Source organism: Eptesicus fuscus, chromosome 19, assembly GCF_027574615.1.
Source record: "Eptesicus fuscus isolate TK198812 chromosome 19, DD_ASM_mEF_20220401, whole genome shotgun sequence".
In the NCBI taxonomy this organism is placed as follows: domain Eukaryota; kingdom Metazoa; phylum Chordata; class Mammalia; order Chiroptera; family Vespertilionidae; genus Eptesicus; species Eptesicus fuscus.
In genome coordinates, this window is record NC_072491.1 from 869,097 (window position 1) to 886,587 (window position 17,491).

The 17,491-nt window shown below is 66.1% G+C and overlaps 2 protein-coding genes across 3 annotated transcripts; one reads left to right on the top strand and one right to left on the bottom strand.

Annotated features, from left to right (window-relative positions):
- Positions 1-1,612: 1,612 nt before the first annotated feature.
- LOC103302673 (cytochrome P450 11B1, mitochondrial) lies at positions 1,613-6,257 on the bottom strand. 2 transcript variants are annotated; one of them, XM_008159716.3, is made up of 9 exons: positions 6,022-6,257; positions 5,727-5,882; positions 5,204-5,403; positions 4,740-4,943; positions 4,013-4,167; positions 2,577-2,743; positions 2,168-2,246; positions 1,895-2,089; positions 1,613-1,726 (listed from the first exon to the last, which is right to left on the bottom strand). In XM_008159716.3, the coding sequence occupies exons 1-9, from the start codon at positions 6,255-6,257 to the stop codon at positions 1,613-1,615; spliced, it is 1,506 nt and encodes a 501-aa protein (XP_008157938.2). The 2 variants fall into 2 exon arrangements, with proteins under 2 accessions (XP_008157938.2, XP_054564486.1); XM_054708511.1 differs by lacking the exon at positions 1,895-2,089.
- A 6,984-nt stretch (positions 6,258-13,241) lies between these two features.
- On the top strand, positions 13,242-16,021 carry LY6K (lymphocyte antigen 6 family member K). The gene is made up of 5 exons (XM_054708488.1): positions 13,242-13,481; positions 13,832-14,047; positions 14,577-14,673; positions 15,081-15,182; positions 15,661-16,021. Exons 1-5 carry the CDS (start codon positions 13,365-13,367, stop codon positions 15,954-15,956), a joined length of 828 nt encoding a protein of 275 aa, XP_054564463.1. The 5' UTR covers positions 13,242-13,364; the 3' UTR covers positions 15,957-16,021.
- The last annotated feature ends 1,470 nt before the right edge of the window (positions 16,022-17,491 follow it).

Here is a 17,491-nt window from a genome sequence, read left to right on the forward strand (position 1 = left end):
CCCGGTGAAGAAAACGGAGTGGGGGCAGGGGTCCCGTCCCATCGGCCCCTGGAGGGGCGAGGCCGGTAGCGTGGGTGCTTGACTTCACACAGGAAGGAGCTCACGACATGGGCCGGGTGGTTTTGACCCGAGGTTTATTGAAGCTGGGACGGCAGGAGGAAGGGAGGGTTCAGGGGAGAAGCAGCCACGGCGAGCCCAGGGGGGTGCGGGGCCCCCAGAAACCACAGGACGGAGTGCCCCAGACTGGCGGTGCAGACCCCCTGTGGGAAGGTGATGAGACGAAAGGGCCGAGGCGGGGCTGCCCCCCCCTCCCCCCCTCCCCCCGCCAAGTCAGAGAGAAGCAGCCTGGGAGACAGGTTGGGGTGAGCCGGACCGCTGCCTGCCGCCCACTGCTCCCCTGGTTTTGAGTCTGTGGGGACCCTTAGGGCTCCGGGGAAAGCGTGGAGATACAGGTCGAGGGAGACGGCTGGGTGCCCTAGAGGGAGGGGGGAGCACCGCTGGCTACCCCTCCTGCCGCGGGGGTCCCAGGGGCGGTCTCGGGAGGGTCTCCCTAGAATCTTCACCAGCTCTCCCCGTGTCACCTGGCCTAAGCGCGTGGCACTGACTGCCAGCCTGCCAGCAAGGTGACCTCCGCCGCTCCCAGCTGCTCAAACCTCTCCCACCCACCAGGCCAGGGGCCCCCGATCCTGAGGGTCAGTGCGAAGGGGCAGCCGGCACTGCAGACGGAGGGCTTTATTAAAGGGAGCACATGGGCCCGGGCTGGTGTGGCTCAGTGGGTAGGGTGTCAGCCTGCGGACTGAAGGGTCCCGGGTTTCGGGCTCAATCCCCAGTAGGGGGCGTGCAGGAGGCAGCTGATCAATGATTCTCTCATCATTGATGATCCTATCTCTCACCCTTTCTCCCTTCCTCTCTGAAATCAATAAAAAATATATTTTAAAAAAGGGAGCACGTGGCTGCACTGCCCCACCCCCTTCCTCCAGGGGCTTCTCTGGAGTCACCCTGATGCCAGCCAGGGGGTTGGCCGTCCTTCCTGCTCTCAGGGCTATCACTGGCCCCGATGTCCAGCTGGGCCCCTCGGTGGCCATTCTAGACGCTGCCGTCCACCCAGCCCCGTGGCCGGTCAGCCACCGCCGCAGAGGACGAGGGCGGGGTGCCAGGAGGGCGTGGCCGAGAACAGGCGGGGGGCAGGCAGCGGCCCTGCTCCACGCTCGCTCTAGGCCAGAGCGCGGCGGACAAGGGGCGCGGCGTGTGACGTGGCCCAGCAGGATGGGACCACACTGGCGGTCCTCGCAGGGCTGGACGGGGAGGCGAGGGACAGGGTCCGAGGCCCCGTGGGTGGACACGAGGAGCTGGAGCCGGTCCTGGATGGCGGGTGGGGCTCACGGCCCTGATGGTGTTCCTCGTCGGAGAAGGCGCTGGGGGTATGGGGCACATGGTCCTGGCCTGCAGCCAAGACTCCTCCCAGCCCTGCCCTGCCCCGAGGCCTGGCTGTTAGCGGGTGGAGGTGCTGCTGGGCAGGCGTGGCTCAGGAAGCCGGGCCGGGCACAAGCAGGCAGGGCCTGGGGTCGGGCAGAGGGGAGCTGGTGGCGCGGCGGCAGGGGTGCGGCGGGGACTAACTGAGGGCCCGGAAGGTCAGCAGCGGGGTGACGGACGGCATCAGGACGAACCGGTAGACCATCTTGATATCCTCTTGCGTGAGCGTGTCCACCTGGAAGTGTTTCAGCACCTAGGACAGCGGTGCGGCCCCGAGGGCCCGGTCAGTCCCAGGGCCTGGCCCAGCCCAGCCTTCTCTGCCTCCCCGGCCGCCCTCAAGCCCCGCCCAGTCCGGCCCCGCCCACACCGGCCCCGCCCACAAGCCCCGCCTCTGCCCACAAGCCCCGCCCAGGCCGCTCACGTGGTGCAGCAGCAGCAGCATCTCCATCTCGGCCAGGCGCCGCCCCAGGCACTGTCGGGGGCCGAAGCCGAAGGCCAGGTGGGGCAGCCTGGCGCCCGAGCCCCGGTGCAGCCAGCGCTGCGGGTGGTAGAGCTCGGGCCTCGCGAACACGGCGGGGTTGCGTCCTTGGTCGTAGAGTTGCACCGTGATCAGCGTCTGCAGGCGGGCGGGAGGGCGGGGTCAGCAGGGGTGAAGGTCCCTGCTTGGTCCGGGGAAGGACGGGGCCTCGCTCACCCCTGCCGGGATGTGGTAGTTCTGCAGGACCAAGTCCGAGTTCAACAGTCGGTCCACAGAGATGCCCACGGGGTACAGCCTGTGGACGGGGGCAGCCAGCAGGCTCGTCAGTGGGACAGGGCCCCTCCTCTCCCTCGGGCTCGGCCAGAGCCCGGAGCCCAGGGCAGGCTCCCGCCCTCACAGGTCCCTTTGGGACTGGGGCCTGCGGCCACGCCCCTCCTGAGCTCAGCCCAAACTGCTCCCCAGCCCCAGCGACCTGCAGTGAGGTCCTGTCCCTGAGGGGCTGAGGGAGGGGGAGGACGAGGGGGAGGGGGCAGGGGTGCACCCTCGGGCAAAGCTGCCCACAGCCAGGACCTGTGCTTGAGCCCAGGAGTGGTCCAGGTGGCTGGGTGCCCATGAGCGCACCCACCTCAGGGTCTCCTTGAGTGCCGCCCGCAGCAGGGGCAGCTCGGCGGCGGCCCTCTGGGGGTTCTCGGAGATGGTGGCCGAGGCCTGCAGGCTCTCCTGACGCAGCGCCTGCTGCACCTCGGGGTTGCGCGCCAGCTCGAAGAGGGTCATCAGCAGGGGGTAGGCCGTCTGCGGGAGCGGGGAGCGGGCTCAGACCTGGCGCAGGCCTGTGCCTTGGCCCCCGGCCCCCTCCCGGGGCAGGGTCTCAGACCCAGGGGATGTGCCTGCTGAGAGCACGATGGAGCCCAGGGCTGCACCCTAGAACCCACCTCTGCTTTCCTGAGCCCCAGCCCCGGGGAGACCGGCCCTGCCACCTCCTCTGGCTCCAGCAGGGCTCCCCCTCACATCTATCTGGGGTGGCGCTGGGAGCCCAGGTCCATCTGGGCCCTTCCCATGTGCAGGGAGAGGCCCCCCCAGCCCAGCCTGAGACCTGCAGGAGGGATGAGCTCCTAATCTCATCACCATGGCAACGTGCCCTGCATCTCCGGACACAGGGCAGTGACCTGCCTGCTGCCCCTCTGCTTGTCCATGCTGCGCCCTGTGGTCAATGGGGGCCCTTCTCCATTACTGGGGGGCCCATGCTCCAGGCAGCCTGCAGGGCGATGATGCCTGGCACTGAGCCCTGCCTTGCAGAGGCCCTGACCTCTGCCCTTATCTGCCCTCCCCCTCAGCCTCGCTGCCTCCCCTTGCTGCCTGCTGCACCCGGGACTGCTGCCCTCCGTGCCCCCCCCCCCCCCCCCCGCAGGCCTGGCTAGCTCCTGTGTGGCTGTTCCACATTCAGCTGCAAGTCCCGCCCCCAGGAAGCCTGCTGGAGCCGCCCTGAGGCGCATCCCCCTGGGCTCGGCACGTGAGGGCACTTGGCTTCTGGTCGGGGAGGGTTTTGCTGCCAATCTGTGCCTCAGCATCCCGGGTGCCAGCGGCCTGAGAGGCTGGGGGGGGGGGGTGTTGGGCCTGGAGGCAGGAGGTATTGGCTGCATGCCACGCTCAGGCCCGCCCTGCCCGCCGCGGGGTTGCCATCTGCTCTCTCCTCCAGAGCGGGAGCCCGTGCTGCCCTTCCTGCCACCGGCTGCCGCCTCCACGGGATCTTTGAGACCGAACGCCATGGTCCCCGGCAGGGCCCTGTGTGGCCGGGCGGGGGCTGTGCCCTGGTGCTGGCACCCCAATGGTCCGCATGGGGTCCCTCTGCAGGCTGCCGGAGCCGGGTCCCCTCCAGTGATGCACACCCGCCCTCGAGGTCACCCCGTGTGCCTCCCCGCGAGCTCCTCATTCCCCAAGTGGAGCGCCAAGACCGAGCTGCGGCAGCGAGCCCGGGAGGGCGGGCAGCAGACCCGCGGCCCGAGGACGCTTCGGGGAGCCCCGGGGCCCCAGGTGCTGCGGGCCGGGCGGGGCTGGCCTGACCGTGTCCACGCTGCCGGCCGTGAGGTCGATGGAGCTGGCCTTGATGGCGTCCAGCGTCATGTCCGCGTGCAGCAGCAGCTCCGCCACCACACCGCTGTAGTGCCGGGGGCGGCCGAGCGCCAGCTCCTGGTAGATTTTCTTGATGGAGCTGTTGGCTGTGGGCACAGACAGAGCCCTCCTGCCGTCAGCGAGTCAGCCCTCCGCCCGGCTCCCGGCCGTGGCCCCAGGCCTCTGTGGGCCTCGGTTCCCTTCTCCCCAAATGAGGACCCGGGGGTCCCAGCCATGCAGCCCACCCAGCTCACCCCCCTCCTCCGCCCCCACCCCTGCCTGCCACTCACCACCACCCCCCCCTCGCCTCCCCGACCCCTCCGCCGACCCTGCCCACCCCACCAGCTCACCCCCACCCCCCCTCACCCCACCAGCTCACCCCCATCCCCCCTCACCCCGCCCGCTCACCCCCGCCACCCCCCCTCACCCCACCCGCTCACCCCCACCCCTCACCCCGCCCGCTCACCCCCGCCACCCCCCCCTCACCCCGCCTGCTCACCCCCGCCACCCCCCCTCACCCCGCCTGCTCACCCCCACCCCTCACCCCACCAGCTCACCCCCCACCCCCCCTCACCCCACCCGCTCACCCCCACCCCTCACCCCGCCCCGCTCACCCCCGCCACCCCCCCTCACCCCGCCTGCTCACCCCCCCCCACCCCCCCTCACCCCGCCCGCTCACCGTACTGGAAGATGCAGTCCCAGGCCTCAAAGTGCTCCTTCCACACCTGCGGGCTGGTCCAGCGGGACAGGCTCCGGGGCATGAACATGAGCCGCATGGTGGACTCCAGCATGGCCTGCAGCGCGTGGATGAAGTCCAGGCTGGCCCGGCTCGGGCTCTGGCTGAGGAGGCCCAGCCGCTCTCCAAAAAGGACCAAGTTACTGGCTGTGGGAGGAGGGGCCGCTGAGGGCATGGCAGCCCAGGGCCTCACCGCGGCCTTCTGCCCGCCGCCCCGGGCCCCTGCCCCTGGCCCCTGCCCCCCGGCCCCCTGCCCCTGGCCCCTGCCCCCCGGCCCCCTGCCCCTGGCCCCTGCCCCCTGGCCCCCTGCCCCTGGCCTCTGACCCCCGGTCCCCTGCCCCTGGCCCCTGCCCCCTGGCCCCCTGCCCCTGGCCTCTGCCCCCTGGCCCCGGCGGCCGGAGCCCCACCTTCCAGGGTGTAGTAGAAGATGCTGGGCTGGATGTCCAGGGTCAGGCTCCCGCGTGCGTTCTGCTGCACCTTCGCCATCAGGGCGCTGCAGAAGTCCCTCGCCACCCTGTCCACCATGGGGACGAACTTCTGGACGGCCTGCGGCGACATCACGTCGGGGTTCAGCCGCAGGCGGTCCAAGCGCCAGGCCGGCCCGTTTCTGTAGAGCAGAGAGCATGCTTCAGGGCACCCCAAGTCAGCACCCAGCTCTGCCCCATCCTCCTCCTCTCCGCGGGGCACGGGTGGGCGGGGCGCTGCTGGTGCCAGGGGGGCCCTGCCACAGGCTCCTGTCAGGGGGCCCAGTGGGCTGTGCCCGGGTGTGAGCCCGCGGCCGGGCTGCAGCGGGTAGCCCTCAGGGTGGGCTGTGCCCCGATCCCCGGCCTGGTCCTGGGGCCGTGCGCTCCCCTCGCCGTGGGCCTGGCAGCTGCCCTGTCCCCTCCACTCAGCCCTGGGCTGCCCCCCGCCCCCCGCAGCCGCCCTCACAGCAAGAACACGCCGTGCTTGTGGCCGCGCTGCTGCCGGTGGGCCAGCCAGGGCTCCAGGACCATCCTGCGGGGCTGGCCGCCCTCCGCCTGCTTCAGCTTCTCCACGTCCTCGGGCAGCGTCACGCACACCATGTGCCTCCCTCCCACGTCATACCTGGGACAGAGGCAGAGCCCATCCGTGTGGGCCGCGTCCCGGCTCCACGCGGAGACCTCCCCTCCCCGGGCCCCGCGGGCCCAGCCCACCTTCCGAGGCGCAGAGCCCCAGGCGGGGGCGGGGTGTGGGGGCGGCTCACCTGAAGATGGGCCCCAGCTCCTGGAAGGTGTCCTGCATCTGCAGGTGCAGGTCCTCGGAGCCCTCCCTCCAGACGCGCAGCACCCGCAGCCACCTGCTGCCCGGGCACCGGGGCATGGCCTCGAAGGGCAGCGCCGCCCGGGGAGCCGCAGCCGCGCTGGTGGCCAGTGCCCGCGCCCAGCGCAGGGGATGCTGGGGCCCTGTCATCACCATGGCCGCCCTGGCCCGGAATGCCATGCCCGGCTCCCTCCGCCCCTCGCCCAACCCTCTTATCTCGCTCAGGGGCCTGACTGGCGGGCCGATGGCGTCATGGGAGAAAGTGTCCCTGGACCAGGCCAGGATGCCCGGGAAGGGGTCAGGGCTGGGGGGTCCCCCAAAGGAGAGGGATGAGGTGGGTGGGCGCCTTGTCCCGGGTCCAGGCGGCCTGCTGTGGGCTGGTGGGTGTCCCGGGCAGGTGCGGGGTCGGGCTGGGGGCTGGATCAGGCTGGGCTAGACCAGGCCTGTCCCCCCCACCCCCCACTTGCCTTGAAGGGAGCAAGATGGATGGGCTCCTTATCTTATCAGATGAGAGAGGGGCCTTGGGTATTTTTATCTCATTTCAGGGCGGTGGGGCTTGTTCCTTCCCTTTACCACGTGCATGTGGCTGACGCGGCTGCAGGAGTGGAGACAGATGCTGGCCAGGGTCCCTCCCAGGGAGGACCTCCTACCCCGGGCAGTTAGGGAACCCAAAGGCGGAATTGGGGTGGCAACAGGCAGCAGGGACCTGTCTGGCTGGTCCAGCTGAGTGAGTGCCCAGGAGATGAGGGTCACTCCTGAGGCGGAGAGATGAGACACAGCTTGCCTTGGTCGTGCCCGCCCTAGGACCGTGCCTGGTGCCCACACCTGCTTGCTCACCCTGAAGCGGGCTCTCAGGGGCCCAGGCCGCGTCCATGCTGCCTTCGCAGCGCCGGGCAGCGTTCCCACGAAGTGGGTCTCGCCATCGCTGTTCCCATTTTCAGACAAGGAGACTGAGGCCTAGGGCTTCTGTGACCTTCCAAGGTTCCCTGGCACGTCGGGGTCCCCAGAGCTGTGCCTACCAGCCTGACCCTGATTTGGGGCTGGAGCTGGGGCCACGGGGCCTCGGCTCAGGCTCTGGAGGCAGGATGGAGGGCGTGTGCGGGTTTAGCTGGGAGGGCCACGCTCCCAGTGCTGTTTTCTTATTTTTTCCTAAATATATTTTTACTAGAGGCCTGGTGCATGAAATCTGTGCATGGGTAGGGTCCCTAGGTCTGGCCTGCGACCAGGGCTGATCTGTGGGGCAACTGGCGGGCAATCAGGGGGCCCCCCGCTGGCACCCGCCTTGCCTGGCCTGGGCCTGTGGGCTGGGGGTAGCTCCTGCATTGAGCATCTGCCCCCTGGTGGTCAGTACATGTCATAGTGACCGGTCATTCCATTTGGTCGATTTGCATATTAGGCTTTTATTATTCTAGATTGATTTCAGAGAGGAAGGGAGAGAGCGGTAGAAACATCAATGATGAGGGAGAATCATGGGTCGGCTGCCTCCTGCACGCCCCACACTGGAGATCGAGCCCCACAACGCGGGCATGTGCCCTGACCGGGAATCGAACCGTGACCTCCTGGTTCATAGGTCGATGCTCAACCATGGAGCCCCACCGGCCAGGCCCAGCGTGTTCCCTCCGTTCCCTGCTCCTGAGCTGCCCCAAGGACTCTTCCTCTGGGCGATGAGTCAGGCCTCGCCAAGGCCCCTTCAGACGTGGAGACGGATGGTGTACCTCAGCGTCCCGTGGTGACGGCCGTCCTTGGGCAGGGACGCAGGGCGTGCGGCCCGACCTTGGCCAGCAGGTGCACCAGCCCAGCCCCCGCCGGATGCCTCTTCTGCTGCCCGCCCTGTCCGCGTGCCCTCCACCCACACCCTCTGGTCTCCTGCTCTGTTCTTGGGGCTTTGGGGGATGTGGACATGTGCCCCCCCTTGTATATCCCACACACTGAGCCCCGGGAAAGCTGGGCCAGAGCCTGTGCCTCGCCCGCAGGAGCCGTGGAGACAGCACAGCCTGAGGCGCCAGCGGCGGGGCCCAAGGCCAGCCCTGAGGCCAGCAGCTGGTCCCAGCAGAGCGCCCTGGCGACCCCTCACCCTGATGCGCACAGGTGAGGGCTCGGCGCGCCCGGCCCGGTCACCACTGTGCCCCCCACCAGACCAGACCCACCGCGGCCTCGCGGGCAGGAATCCGGGGGCTCCCACCTCAGAGCTGCGGGTTCGCGTGTCAGCCAGCACTATGGCGGCATCAGTGCACATCGTATGAGGGAACTGAATCCACATTAAACTTGCCCATGTTACAGGATGGCTGCATCTCAGTAGAGCTGGAAAGCAGGTTTCTGACATGAGTGAAAAAAGAAAGAAATTCTTTTTTAAAATATTGTTTGAAGTATTACCTATGTCTCCTTTTCCCCCATTGACTCCTCCCCTTCTTTTTTTTTTTTTAACATTTTTTATTGATTTTAGAGAGGAAGAGGGGAGAGAGAGAGAGAGAGAGAGAGAGAGAGAGAGAGAGAGAGAGAGAAAGAGAGAAACACCAATGATGAGAATTTTGCATCAGCTGCCTCCTGCACGGCCCACACTGGGGATCGAGCCTGCAACCCAGGCCTGTGCCCTGACTGGGAACTGAATTGTGACCTCCTGGTTCATAGGTTGACACTCAACCACTGAGCCACACCGGCCAGGCTAATGTGGTTTTAAGAAAAAATAAAAATTTACATAATTGGTATTCTGAATACCAAGTACTAATAAAATCAATAATACTAATCAAATAGTAAAAATTTTGAATTTTATTCTTCATCATTAAATTGTGTGATGCCAGTTTTAAATGCAAAGCATTGAGCTCACATGAGGCCCCACCAAGATCACAGAATGTGTCCAGGCAAATGCATTCTGTTCTCACCAGAACAGTGGAAAGACCTGGAGATGGACAGTGAGAGAGTTGTAATTGTGGTAAATACATGTAACAGAGAGAGGGAGGCGAAATAGATGGAGAGAGACAGACGGATGGAGAGATGGAGGGAGGGCCCCTGCTCGCTGGGGCTGCAGGCACTGAGCCAGCGTGATTTTCTCCAAATCCGAGAGGCAGCCTGGCTGGAAGATGCTGGGATTTCCAGCTCCCTGGCTCGCTGGTCAAACTATATAAAGGCCTCCCCAGGCCCCCGGGGGGTGGGGGCAGGGTTCCCAGCTCGAATGTGATGACGGTCATTTGGCCCAAAGAAAAGAGCCCGCAGAAGCCGGCTCCTTCCCCATCAGCACCGGCTCCTTCCTCGTCAGCACCGTGTGGCCCGGCTCCTTCCCCGTCAGCACCGTGTGGCCCGGCTCCTTCCCCGTCAGCACCGTGTGGCCCGGCTCCTTCCCCGTCAGCACCGTGTGGCCCGGCTCCTTCCCCGTCAGCTCCGGCTCCTTCCCCGTCAGCACCGGGTGGCCGTCCGTGTGGACTGTCTGGTGGCCGAGGGGGTGTGGGTGCTTCCAGGGGAAGTGCCAGTGGCTCTGGCTCAAGAGATGCGCTCAGGCCTGTGCGTGTGGGCGCGTGCACCTGCGCACGTGTGGTGTGAACGTGTGACCTGGTGCCGTCGTCTGCGTGTCCCAGCCCCCAGGAGCCGGCACCATGGCAGTTCTGCAGAGAGAAACAGCCGCTCACAGAGTCCCTCCGCGGCCTCCAGGGTCCGAGCCTCTGCTCTTCCCTCCACGCGCTGCAGGGACCGCCTGCCGGGCGCTCCGCTCGGAAATGAGAGGGTCCCTGTGCGAGCAGAGGAGCGATGCGTGAGCGAGAAGGGAGCTCTGTAGGGAACACACAGACGGAAGCATGGACAGGCCCTGGGATGGGACAGACAGAGGAACGTGAGAGAAGTGCAGGCACCGTAGCCAGCAGGAGACACAACCATGTTAAGTGGAGCAAGAAGCACGAGGCTAGGAGACCTTCGGGAGGGAACACGAAGGCTGTCAGCTCACCCACACGCAGAAGAAACACCAAACGCGCATCAGGCGGAGGGAAAAAGATCCCAGACGAAGGGAGAGAATGAAGGAAGAATAAAGGGCGCCAAAGCAGAAGGCAGATAAAACCAGTAAATGTTGGCCGCTTTAATGACATCTTGTGGGACTGACACATACTTACAAAAACATAATTAACAAAACAAAAACGTTGTCACCGACACCTTACACATCTGGGAGCCAAACACAGGAGCCCCGGCAAAAACATGCCCCGCCCACGATCCTGCTGCGCCCACTGCCACCTGGTGGCAGCGCCCAGTAACTGCAAGGAACTGTCGGAGAAGAGATTAAAGGTGTGGCCCCCAAACCTAGTTACCAGGAAACAGGGCACCTGGCATCAAGTGGTTCCGTCAGTGTCTGTCGGATGAAGAGGTCATTGCTATGTTCTCTGCCTGTATTTATTTCTAAGAAAAATATTAAAATACAGAGTGACATCTGTGCATTATAAAGAATTCAGTAAAACAAGCGGAAACCCCAAAGATGGAAGTAAAAAAACACCCCCAATCCCAGCAGCCAGAAGAGCCAACACCATGGGGTGAAGTTCATTTTGGACAAATTAGCATGCAACACGCAGAGAAGCCTGGGCGAGGCACCGGTGGGCAGAGATACTGTTATAAAACCATCACAATCACATTTCACTGCAATTTTAAATTTAATTTTACGTGAATTTCACAAAAGAAAGAGAAGTTGATGGAATTGCTGAATTCATAGAAATATTTCCTCTAGACAAGAGAGACTTCCCCTAAAATATCCGTTCGAGATAAAAAAAAAAAACCTGTGAGAACATCAAATGTTGAAGTCATTATGATTTTCCCCAAGGACGTATTTTCATTTCTGTTCGTCTAGACCAGTGGTCGGCAAACCGCGGCTCGCGAGCTGCGGTTTGCCGCTCTGTTGACTAATGAGTTTGCCGACCACTGACCCAGACTCTCGATTCCAATAATTACAGGCTGTCGTTCCTTGTGGTTAAGCCCTAGACCGACTTCTTGCTGCGGAAGAGGAGTTCGTTGGCCCAGCCACACGGGCACGAACAGGAGGTTCTGAAGGTACTGAAGCCCTTCGGTACCGGTACCGTTAGTAACTGTCAGCCCGGACGCTCCCCAGGGCTCCCCTCCCTGCTGGCTGCCCCCTCCCACCGCCAGGACCGGCCCCGCCCCGCCTCCCGGACCCAGCGCCGCGGAAGGGACTCTGGTCCCCAGCGCTTCACAGGCACCGCTTCGCCCAGCAGCTCAGCGTCCGTGTTTCACACAACGGCCTCCGGGGGCGCTGTTTGCAGAAAGGGTTCCGCGGGACCCCTGCTCACGGTCCGCCCTCAGGCCCTTGGAGCGCACAGGCTGGGACTTCGGAGACGGAGGCCTTTCCCCGGACACGGCAGCTCCTGGGGAGCTCAGGCCCGTCTGGTCCCGGCGTCCTGACCGCATCCTAACGGGCAGCACCAGGCCTGCGGGTGTGGACGGCTCCGAGCCGGAGGCGGGCAGGTGCTGGGCCCAGGCCCAGGCTCAGGCGGAGGCGGCAGGCGGGGCCCGGGCTCAGCACCCAGTCCTGCGGCAGGTGCCCCCCCCTCCCCCATCCTGAGCGGTGCTCCCTCCCTCCCTCCCTCCCTTCCTCCCGGGTTCACTGAGCACCGGTCTGTGCCAGGGGCTGGGGCACAAAGGCAGAGCTCGCACCCCAAGACCTCAGCCCGGGAGAGCATCATCGAGAAAACGGCTGTGACCTTGGGGGGTGCAGGGGGCGCCCCGAGGGACTCACAGCCAGCTGGGCCCTGACGGCGGAGGAAGGCCCTTCCAGGCGGAGGGAACTGCATGTGTGAAGGGCCGGCTGGTCTGGGGGCTGCGGGAGGGCGAGGGAGCCCAGGCCCAGGAGACCTGCTGGGTGAGGCTGGGGTCCCAGCACCCACTCCCCGGACCTCCTGGGCTCCCGGCTGCCTGCCCCAAAGGAGGCTGTGAGGCGGAGAGGGATGGGGAAGGAGGGGCCCCTGTGTGTGTTTTGGGGTGGCCTCGCAGAAACCGGCCCCTCCTCCTCCTCCTCTGGCACCATGGCAACCAGGTGGCCGCTGGGGGGCGCCTGTGAGCTGGGCGGAGTGGAGGGGGCGGGGGTGGGCCCTCTGCTCCCCTCTCTGAGCCTCAGTCTTGGCGTCTGGAATACGGGCACCACCACCCAGGGGGGCTCCTGTCACCCCAGGGGCTCCGGGAAGCGGAGGCCCAGGCTGGCCTCCTGAGGGGGAGGCCGGCGGGGAGGGCGGGGCTGGGGCTGCACCATCCGGCAGCTGGGGGCCCGGAGCTGCGCTGTCCCTGCCGAGGAGCGGGGCGCGGGGCGCTGCGGCTCCAAGGAGGCAGACGGGCCTCAGCCCACGGGACACGCGCGGTGGCCGCTCTGGGGCCGGAACCTGACCTCAGGGCGTCCCGGGCCGGTCCCTCCGAGGGCGCCAGGGGGGGGCTCCCTGCCTCCCAGCTCCGCTCCGGGGCTCCTGGCCGCACCCCTCAGTCTTCACAGGGCCGCTCCTCGGTCACGTGCCTTCTCCTGCCTGGTCACGTGCGCACTTCCGGCGGATCACGTGGCCCCGGCCCCTGTTCACGTGACTCACCCCACCCCCCTGTGAGGAGCAGCTGTGGCCCATCCCACAGGGGAGGCTGCGGCAGCACAGAGAGGGCGAGCGGCTTCCTTGAGGGCACACAGCCTAAAGGCGGAGCTAGAAGGGAGCCAGGGGCTGCCCCAGCCCGAGTCTCCCTGACCTGTGACCTCTGGGTAGGACATGGATCCGGGTCTGCAAACCGGCCAGCTGACCTCCTGCATCCGCTCTTGAGCCGCGGCCCCGCCCGGTGCCGCCTCCACGTCCCTGATGCCACCCCACCTCCTGGCAGCGTCTCTCCCCCCGGAGCCCCGCGCAGCGCACAGCACCCTCCGCGCCCCCGCAGCTCAGGGACCCGCTGACCGGGCCGGCCTGTCACTGGTCCCCCAGGTCCTGCCTGCAGCCGGGGCCTCAAACCCCCTGAGACGGGGTGCAGACCCAGGTGGGCACCCGCCCTCGGAAATGCCCCGCCGGCCCTGCTCGGCCTCCCGTCCCCCGCGGAAGGGGGTCCAGGGTGGTTCCCCTCGGGAGGCGGCGGACGCTGTCGCCCTCTGCCGGCCGGTTCCCGTTCCTGCAGAAGGTGGAGCCGCCCCCGCCCCCGCCGGTGCCCACGGGCCAGCCCAGCCCCGCTCCACCTCACAGTCAAGCCGGGCCGAGCGGAGCTGGACGGGAACCGGGGCTCTGCCGCTGAGGCGCGGGGCCCTCAGGAACCCGGGAGGCCCCGGGGCCTGGGCACGGGTCACCGGCCATGTCGCCGTGCGCCCTGCAGAGAGAGCTCAGGGGGGGCAGCGAGCGGACAGCTTTGTGGAGGGAGCGGCCCGGCCTCCTCGCCGCCTCCAGGGGGCGCCCGCACCCCGCGGGGAAGGCAGGTCCCGGCTCCTGTTGGGGGAGGAGACACCCGGTCCCAGGGGGGGGGGGGGGGGGGGGACTGAGGCGCAGGGAGCCCGAGGGTCGGCTCTGTGTCCCGTGGGCCCCGCGCTGGGAGGGCGGGGGGATGGCGGGGTTGCTAAGGCGCTGCTCACGGGGTTTACAGGTGTTTTTGTTGAGTCCCGGGGGACGGGAGAGCTCTGTGAGGGAGCGGGTCACTGCGGCTGCGCGTGCCACCGAACCCGGACCGAACCGGGACCTCCCGTCGCAGGAAGGCCTGTTTACATGGGAGGTGAGGGCTGTTCTCCCAGTGGGAGCCCCGACATCTTTGGGTCTTTGTCACCGCAGGAGCATGAACGGACCATGCCACTGTCCCCTGCCCTTCTGAGGCCTTCTGGAACCTTCTGCCCCCCAGCGCCTGCCCTTCTGGAACCTTCTGCCCCCCAGCGCCTGCCCTTCTGGAACCTTCTGCCCCCCAGCGCCTGCCCTTCTGGAACCTTCTGCCCCCCAGCGCCTGCCCTTCTGGGACCTTCGGCCCTTGGGGGTGGGAGCAGGCCTTGGCAGGTGAGCGCGGGGCCTTCTGGGAGCGCATCCTGGGGGCGGGGCCTCAGGCCCAGCGGCTCCTGCAGCGCATGCGCAGTTTCTGGAAGGTTCGGCTTCGAGGTTTGGGCGCCACAGGGACAAGGCAGGTGTGAACGGGCCGCCGCTGCTTGGCGGACAGGAGAACCGGGGGCGGGGCGGGGCCCCCCAATTTCGGCCCCAGGGTACCCTGGACCTTCCCGACTGCAGGGAAGGGGTGCTCGCTGAGGAACGTTCCAGAAGGAGCCTGGGACTTCACGCTGCAGGGACCTCAGGCTTCCCTGCCCCGGGCTCCACGATGGGCGGGGCGGAGTCAAAGGGGCAGGAAGGGGCAGGGGTGCAGGGAAGAAGGGGGTGCGGGAAGGAGCGGGGTGCGGGACGGGTCAGTGCAGGCCCCGGCGGGCCCACTGGGCCGTGTGGGTGAGGAGCAGGAGGGCGGGCCCTGCGTCCATGGCAACGGGCTCTGATGGACACCTGGTGCCGGAGCTGACCGAGCAGTCCTGCTTCTGTCCAGGGCCAGGCTCCGCTGGAGATGACTGTCCTCCTGGCCTTTCTCCTGGCCGTGGGCCTGCCGTGGGTGGAGACCAACGTCACCGGGACCGGGAGACAAGGTGGGGCCTGCCGGAACCAGGCCTGGGACCCGGAACCCAGACCCGGCGCAGAGCCGGAACCAGGGCTGGGGACCCACAGCGGGAGGAGGTTCTGTGAGCTGGACGGGGGGCAGTGGTGGGTACAGGGGCAGACGCCAGAGCCCTGGGGTCTCTGTTCTTAGAGCAGCAGAATGTGAGATGCCAGGGGGTGGGGTGGGTGTCCTGGGTAAGGTGTGGGGGTGCATGTCTGGGTCTGAGTCCCTGCTGTGTGTCTGGGTGTGGATGAGGGAGACACACCCTGTGGGCGCGTGAGGGAAGCCACAGCAAAGACCAGGGACTCAGGGCCAGATGCACTGTGGGGCGACCCCTGGAGGAGGGGGGTGTCCCTGACAGTCTGGATCGATGTCCCACCGTCTTCTTCCTTTCAGGCGCCATGCAGTGTCACTCCTGCGAGGAATTCTACACTTTGACTTGCACTAAGCCCACCAGATGTGACCCCGGCAACGTGTTCTGTGTGACCGTCATCGTGAGTAAGTCGCGTTGACCCTGACAACACGGTGTGTGCTGTGAGGTCCGTTTACATGGGATGTTTTCAGCTGACTGTGTGGTTCAGCACTGCTGGTGAAGTCCCAGACTGACGGGAGGCCAGCTCCAGCCCTGGGCGATGGCGCCGGGGTCCGGCCCTGGCTCCCATGCACCGGTGTGTGGTCACAGAGGCCTGAGCAGCCCTGTGTGGAGGCCTGCGCCGCCCGTACATTCCCAGACAGAGGCCCAGACCAGGTCCCAGGCACAGGGACAGGCCAGACGTGGGGCATACGACACCAGTCATACAGCACAGCCCCTCGTCCTGCCCCTGAGGACTGCTGCCTGTGCCAGGCGCCCTCTCCTCTGGGCCTCTGGGTGGGGTGAGGGCACCAGGAGGCTCAGGGCTGGGTAGATACCACGGACGCAGCGGTGGCACTGCTGTCCACTCACGTGGCTCCTGCCTCTCTGTCTGGTTCCCTCCAGGGATGCTGGTGCGTTACTTCTATGTGTCCAGGCAGTGCACTCAGTACTGCCCAGTAATCAAACCCTTCGACGTGCTGCCGTCCTACAAGTCCTATGTCCTCTTAAAGCCGACGCCTTTCCTCTATGCCTCCTGCTGCCGGACGCCGCTGTGCAACACAGACAGCCCGACCATCAACGACACCGAGTGGCACTACTACAGAGAGGCGGGAGGCGCCCGCGCCCTGCGCAGCGGCGGTGCCGGGCTGGTGCTGCTCCTGACACTCGCTGCGGTGTCCCTGGGCCTCAGACGGTCCTGAGCGCAGGGCCGCACGCTGGGCCCCTGCATGCTCAGAAGTTGTCCCTCTCCGGGGGGTGGGGGGGGAGGCGGGAGCTATAGCATTAAACTTGTTTTCCCTTGATGGACATGTGGTCTGACTTCCGAGAGGTGTTGGAATCGGAGGTTGGAAGGGTCCGGGGCTGCCCGCAGTCTGCACTCAGCAAGCCCACACGCTGCTGATGACAGTTGTGTTTACAAAGGGGGAGCCAGCTTGTGGGGGATGGCGATGACTTAGGGACACACATCACCGGCCAGTCAGGATGCAATATGGGAAGTAGGAAGAAAACAGGAGACATTCTGTTCATTCCTATTCACTTTTTAAAAATATGTTTTTATTGATTTTTTAGACTGGAAGTGAGGGAGAGAGAGGTTGACACATGGTTGTGGGTGAAACAGTGACCGGCTGCCTCCTGCACGCCCCCTACTGGTGTCTCTCTCAAATGGAACCTGTCACCTTATGGCCAGCAGCCTCTTTCCTCTCCCACCTTCCCGGGCTGCAGTAAGGAGGGCTGGAGCACCACCGCGGAGAGGAGCGTCCGAGGCTCTGGCCTTTGGGGTTCACAGAGTCAGTGGAAGGGGAAGAATGAATGGGGAGGAAGGACCTCTCGCGTGGAGCGGGCGGCAGCCTGGGGCCCTGTCCTGACGGGGGACTCCTGCGGCTGCTCCTCCTCAGCCCCTCCTCCCAGGTCCCGGGAGACAGAGAGCCGTGACTCCTGCACGGACTTGGACTTCACCCCCAGGTTACCAGAGTGGACTCACCAGTTCTCCCGGCCGCTGTCCTCCCCGACCCCCGTGTTTTGCACGCCTCCTTTAAAGGGCACCCGTGCAAAGAGGGTCAAAGGTCAGGCTCCGGCCGTGCACGGAACAAAGGCGTCTGCATGGGGACTCGTGGGGGCGGCGCAGTGGGGAGCCTTCCAGAAAGAGTCTCTGGCCCCGAAGGAGGCCGGTGCGGCAGGCAGAGGGGTGCTCTGTGCCATCCCTGAGACACGGAGGAGGCCATGCTGTCACCCTGAGCCCTCAGTCTCTCTGGGGGACCGGCGGGAGCCCCTGTGGTGGCCAGCAGTCCCCGTGCTGGAGCGCATTTGTAGCCTGTTGGGCCCCTACTGTGTGCGCATCCTTGCCCACAGCCCGCTGCTCACACGTGACAGCCTGGGGAGCAGCCCTGAGGCTGGGGCGGGCCCCGGGGGCCCAGAGCAGCAGAGTCAGCCCAGCAGCGGTGTCTCCAGCAGGAGGTGGGGTGGGCGAGGGTGGGGGGAGCACTTCCAATGCCTTGACAGTGGGAGAGTCGCGTCATCACAGGATGAGGACAGCAGTGGGTAGGGATGACGGTGCCGTGGGACAGACTCCTGGGAGGGCACTGCGGAGGAGGGGACAGAGGGGAGCGTGGGGAAAGGATCCGGGTGGTCAGGGGGCTTCTCGGGGAGGCAGACTCGGGGCGTCCTCTGCTCCCAGCAAGGGCTGGGCGAGTGTGGGGGCATAGGGGTGGGGATGGGGCAGCAGGAGCCGCGCCCCCAC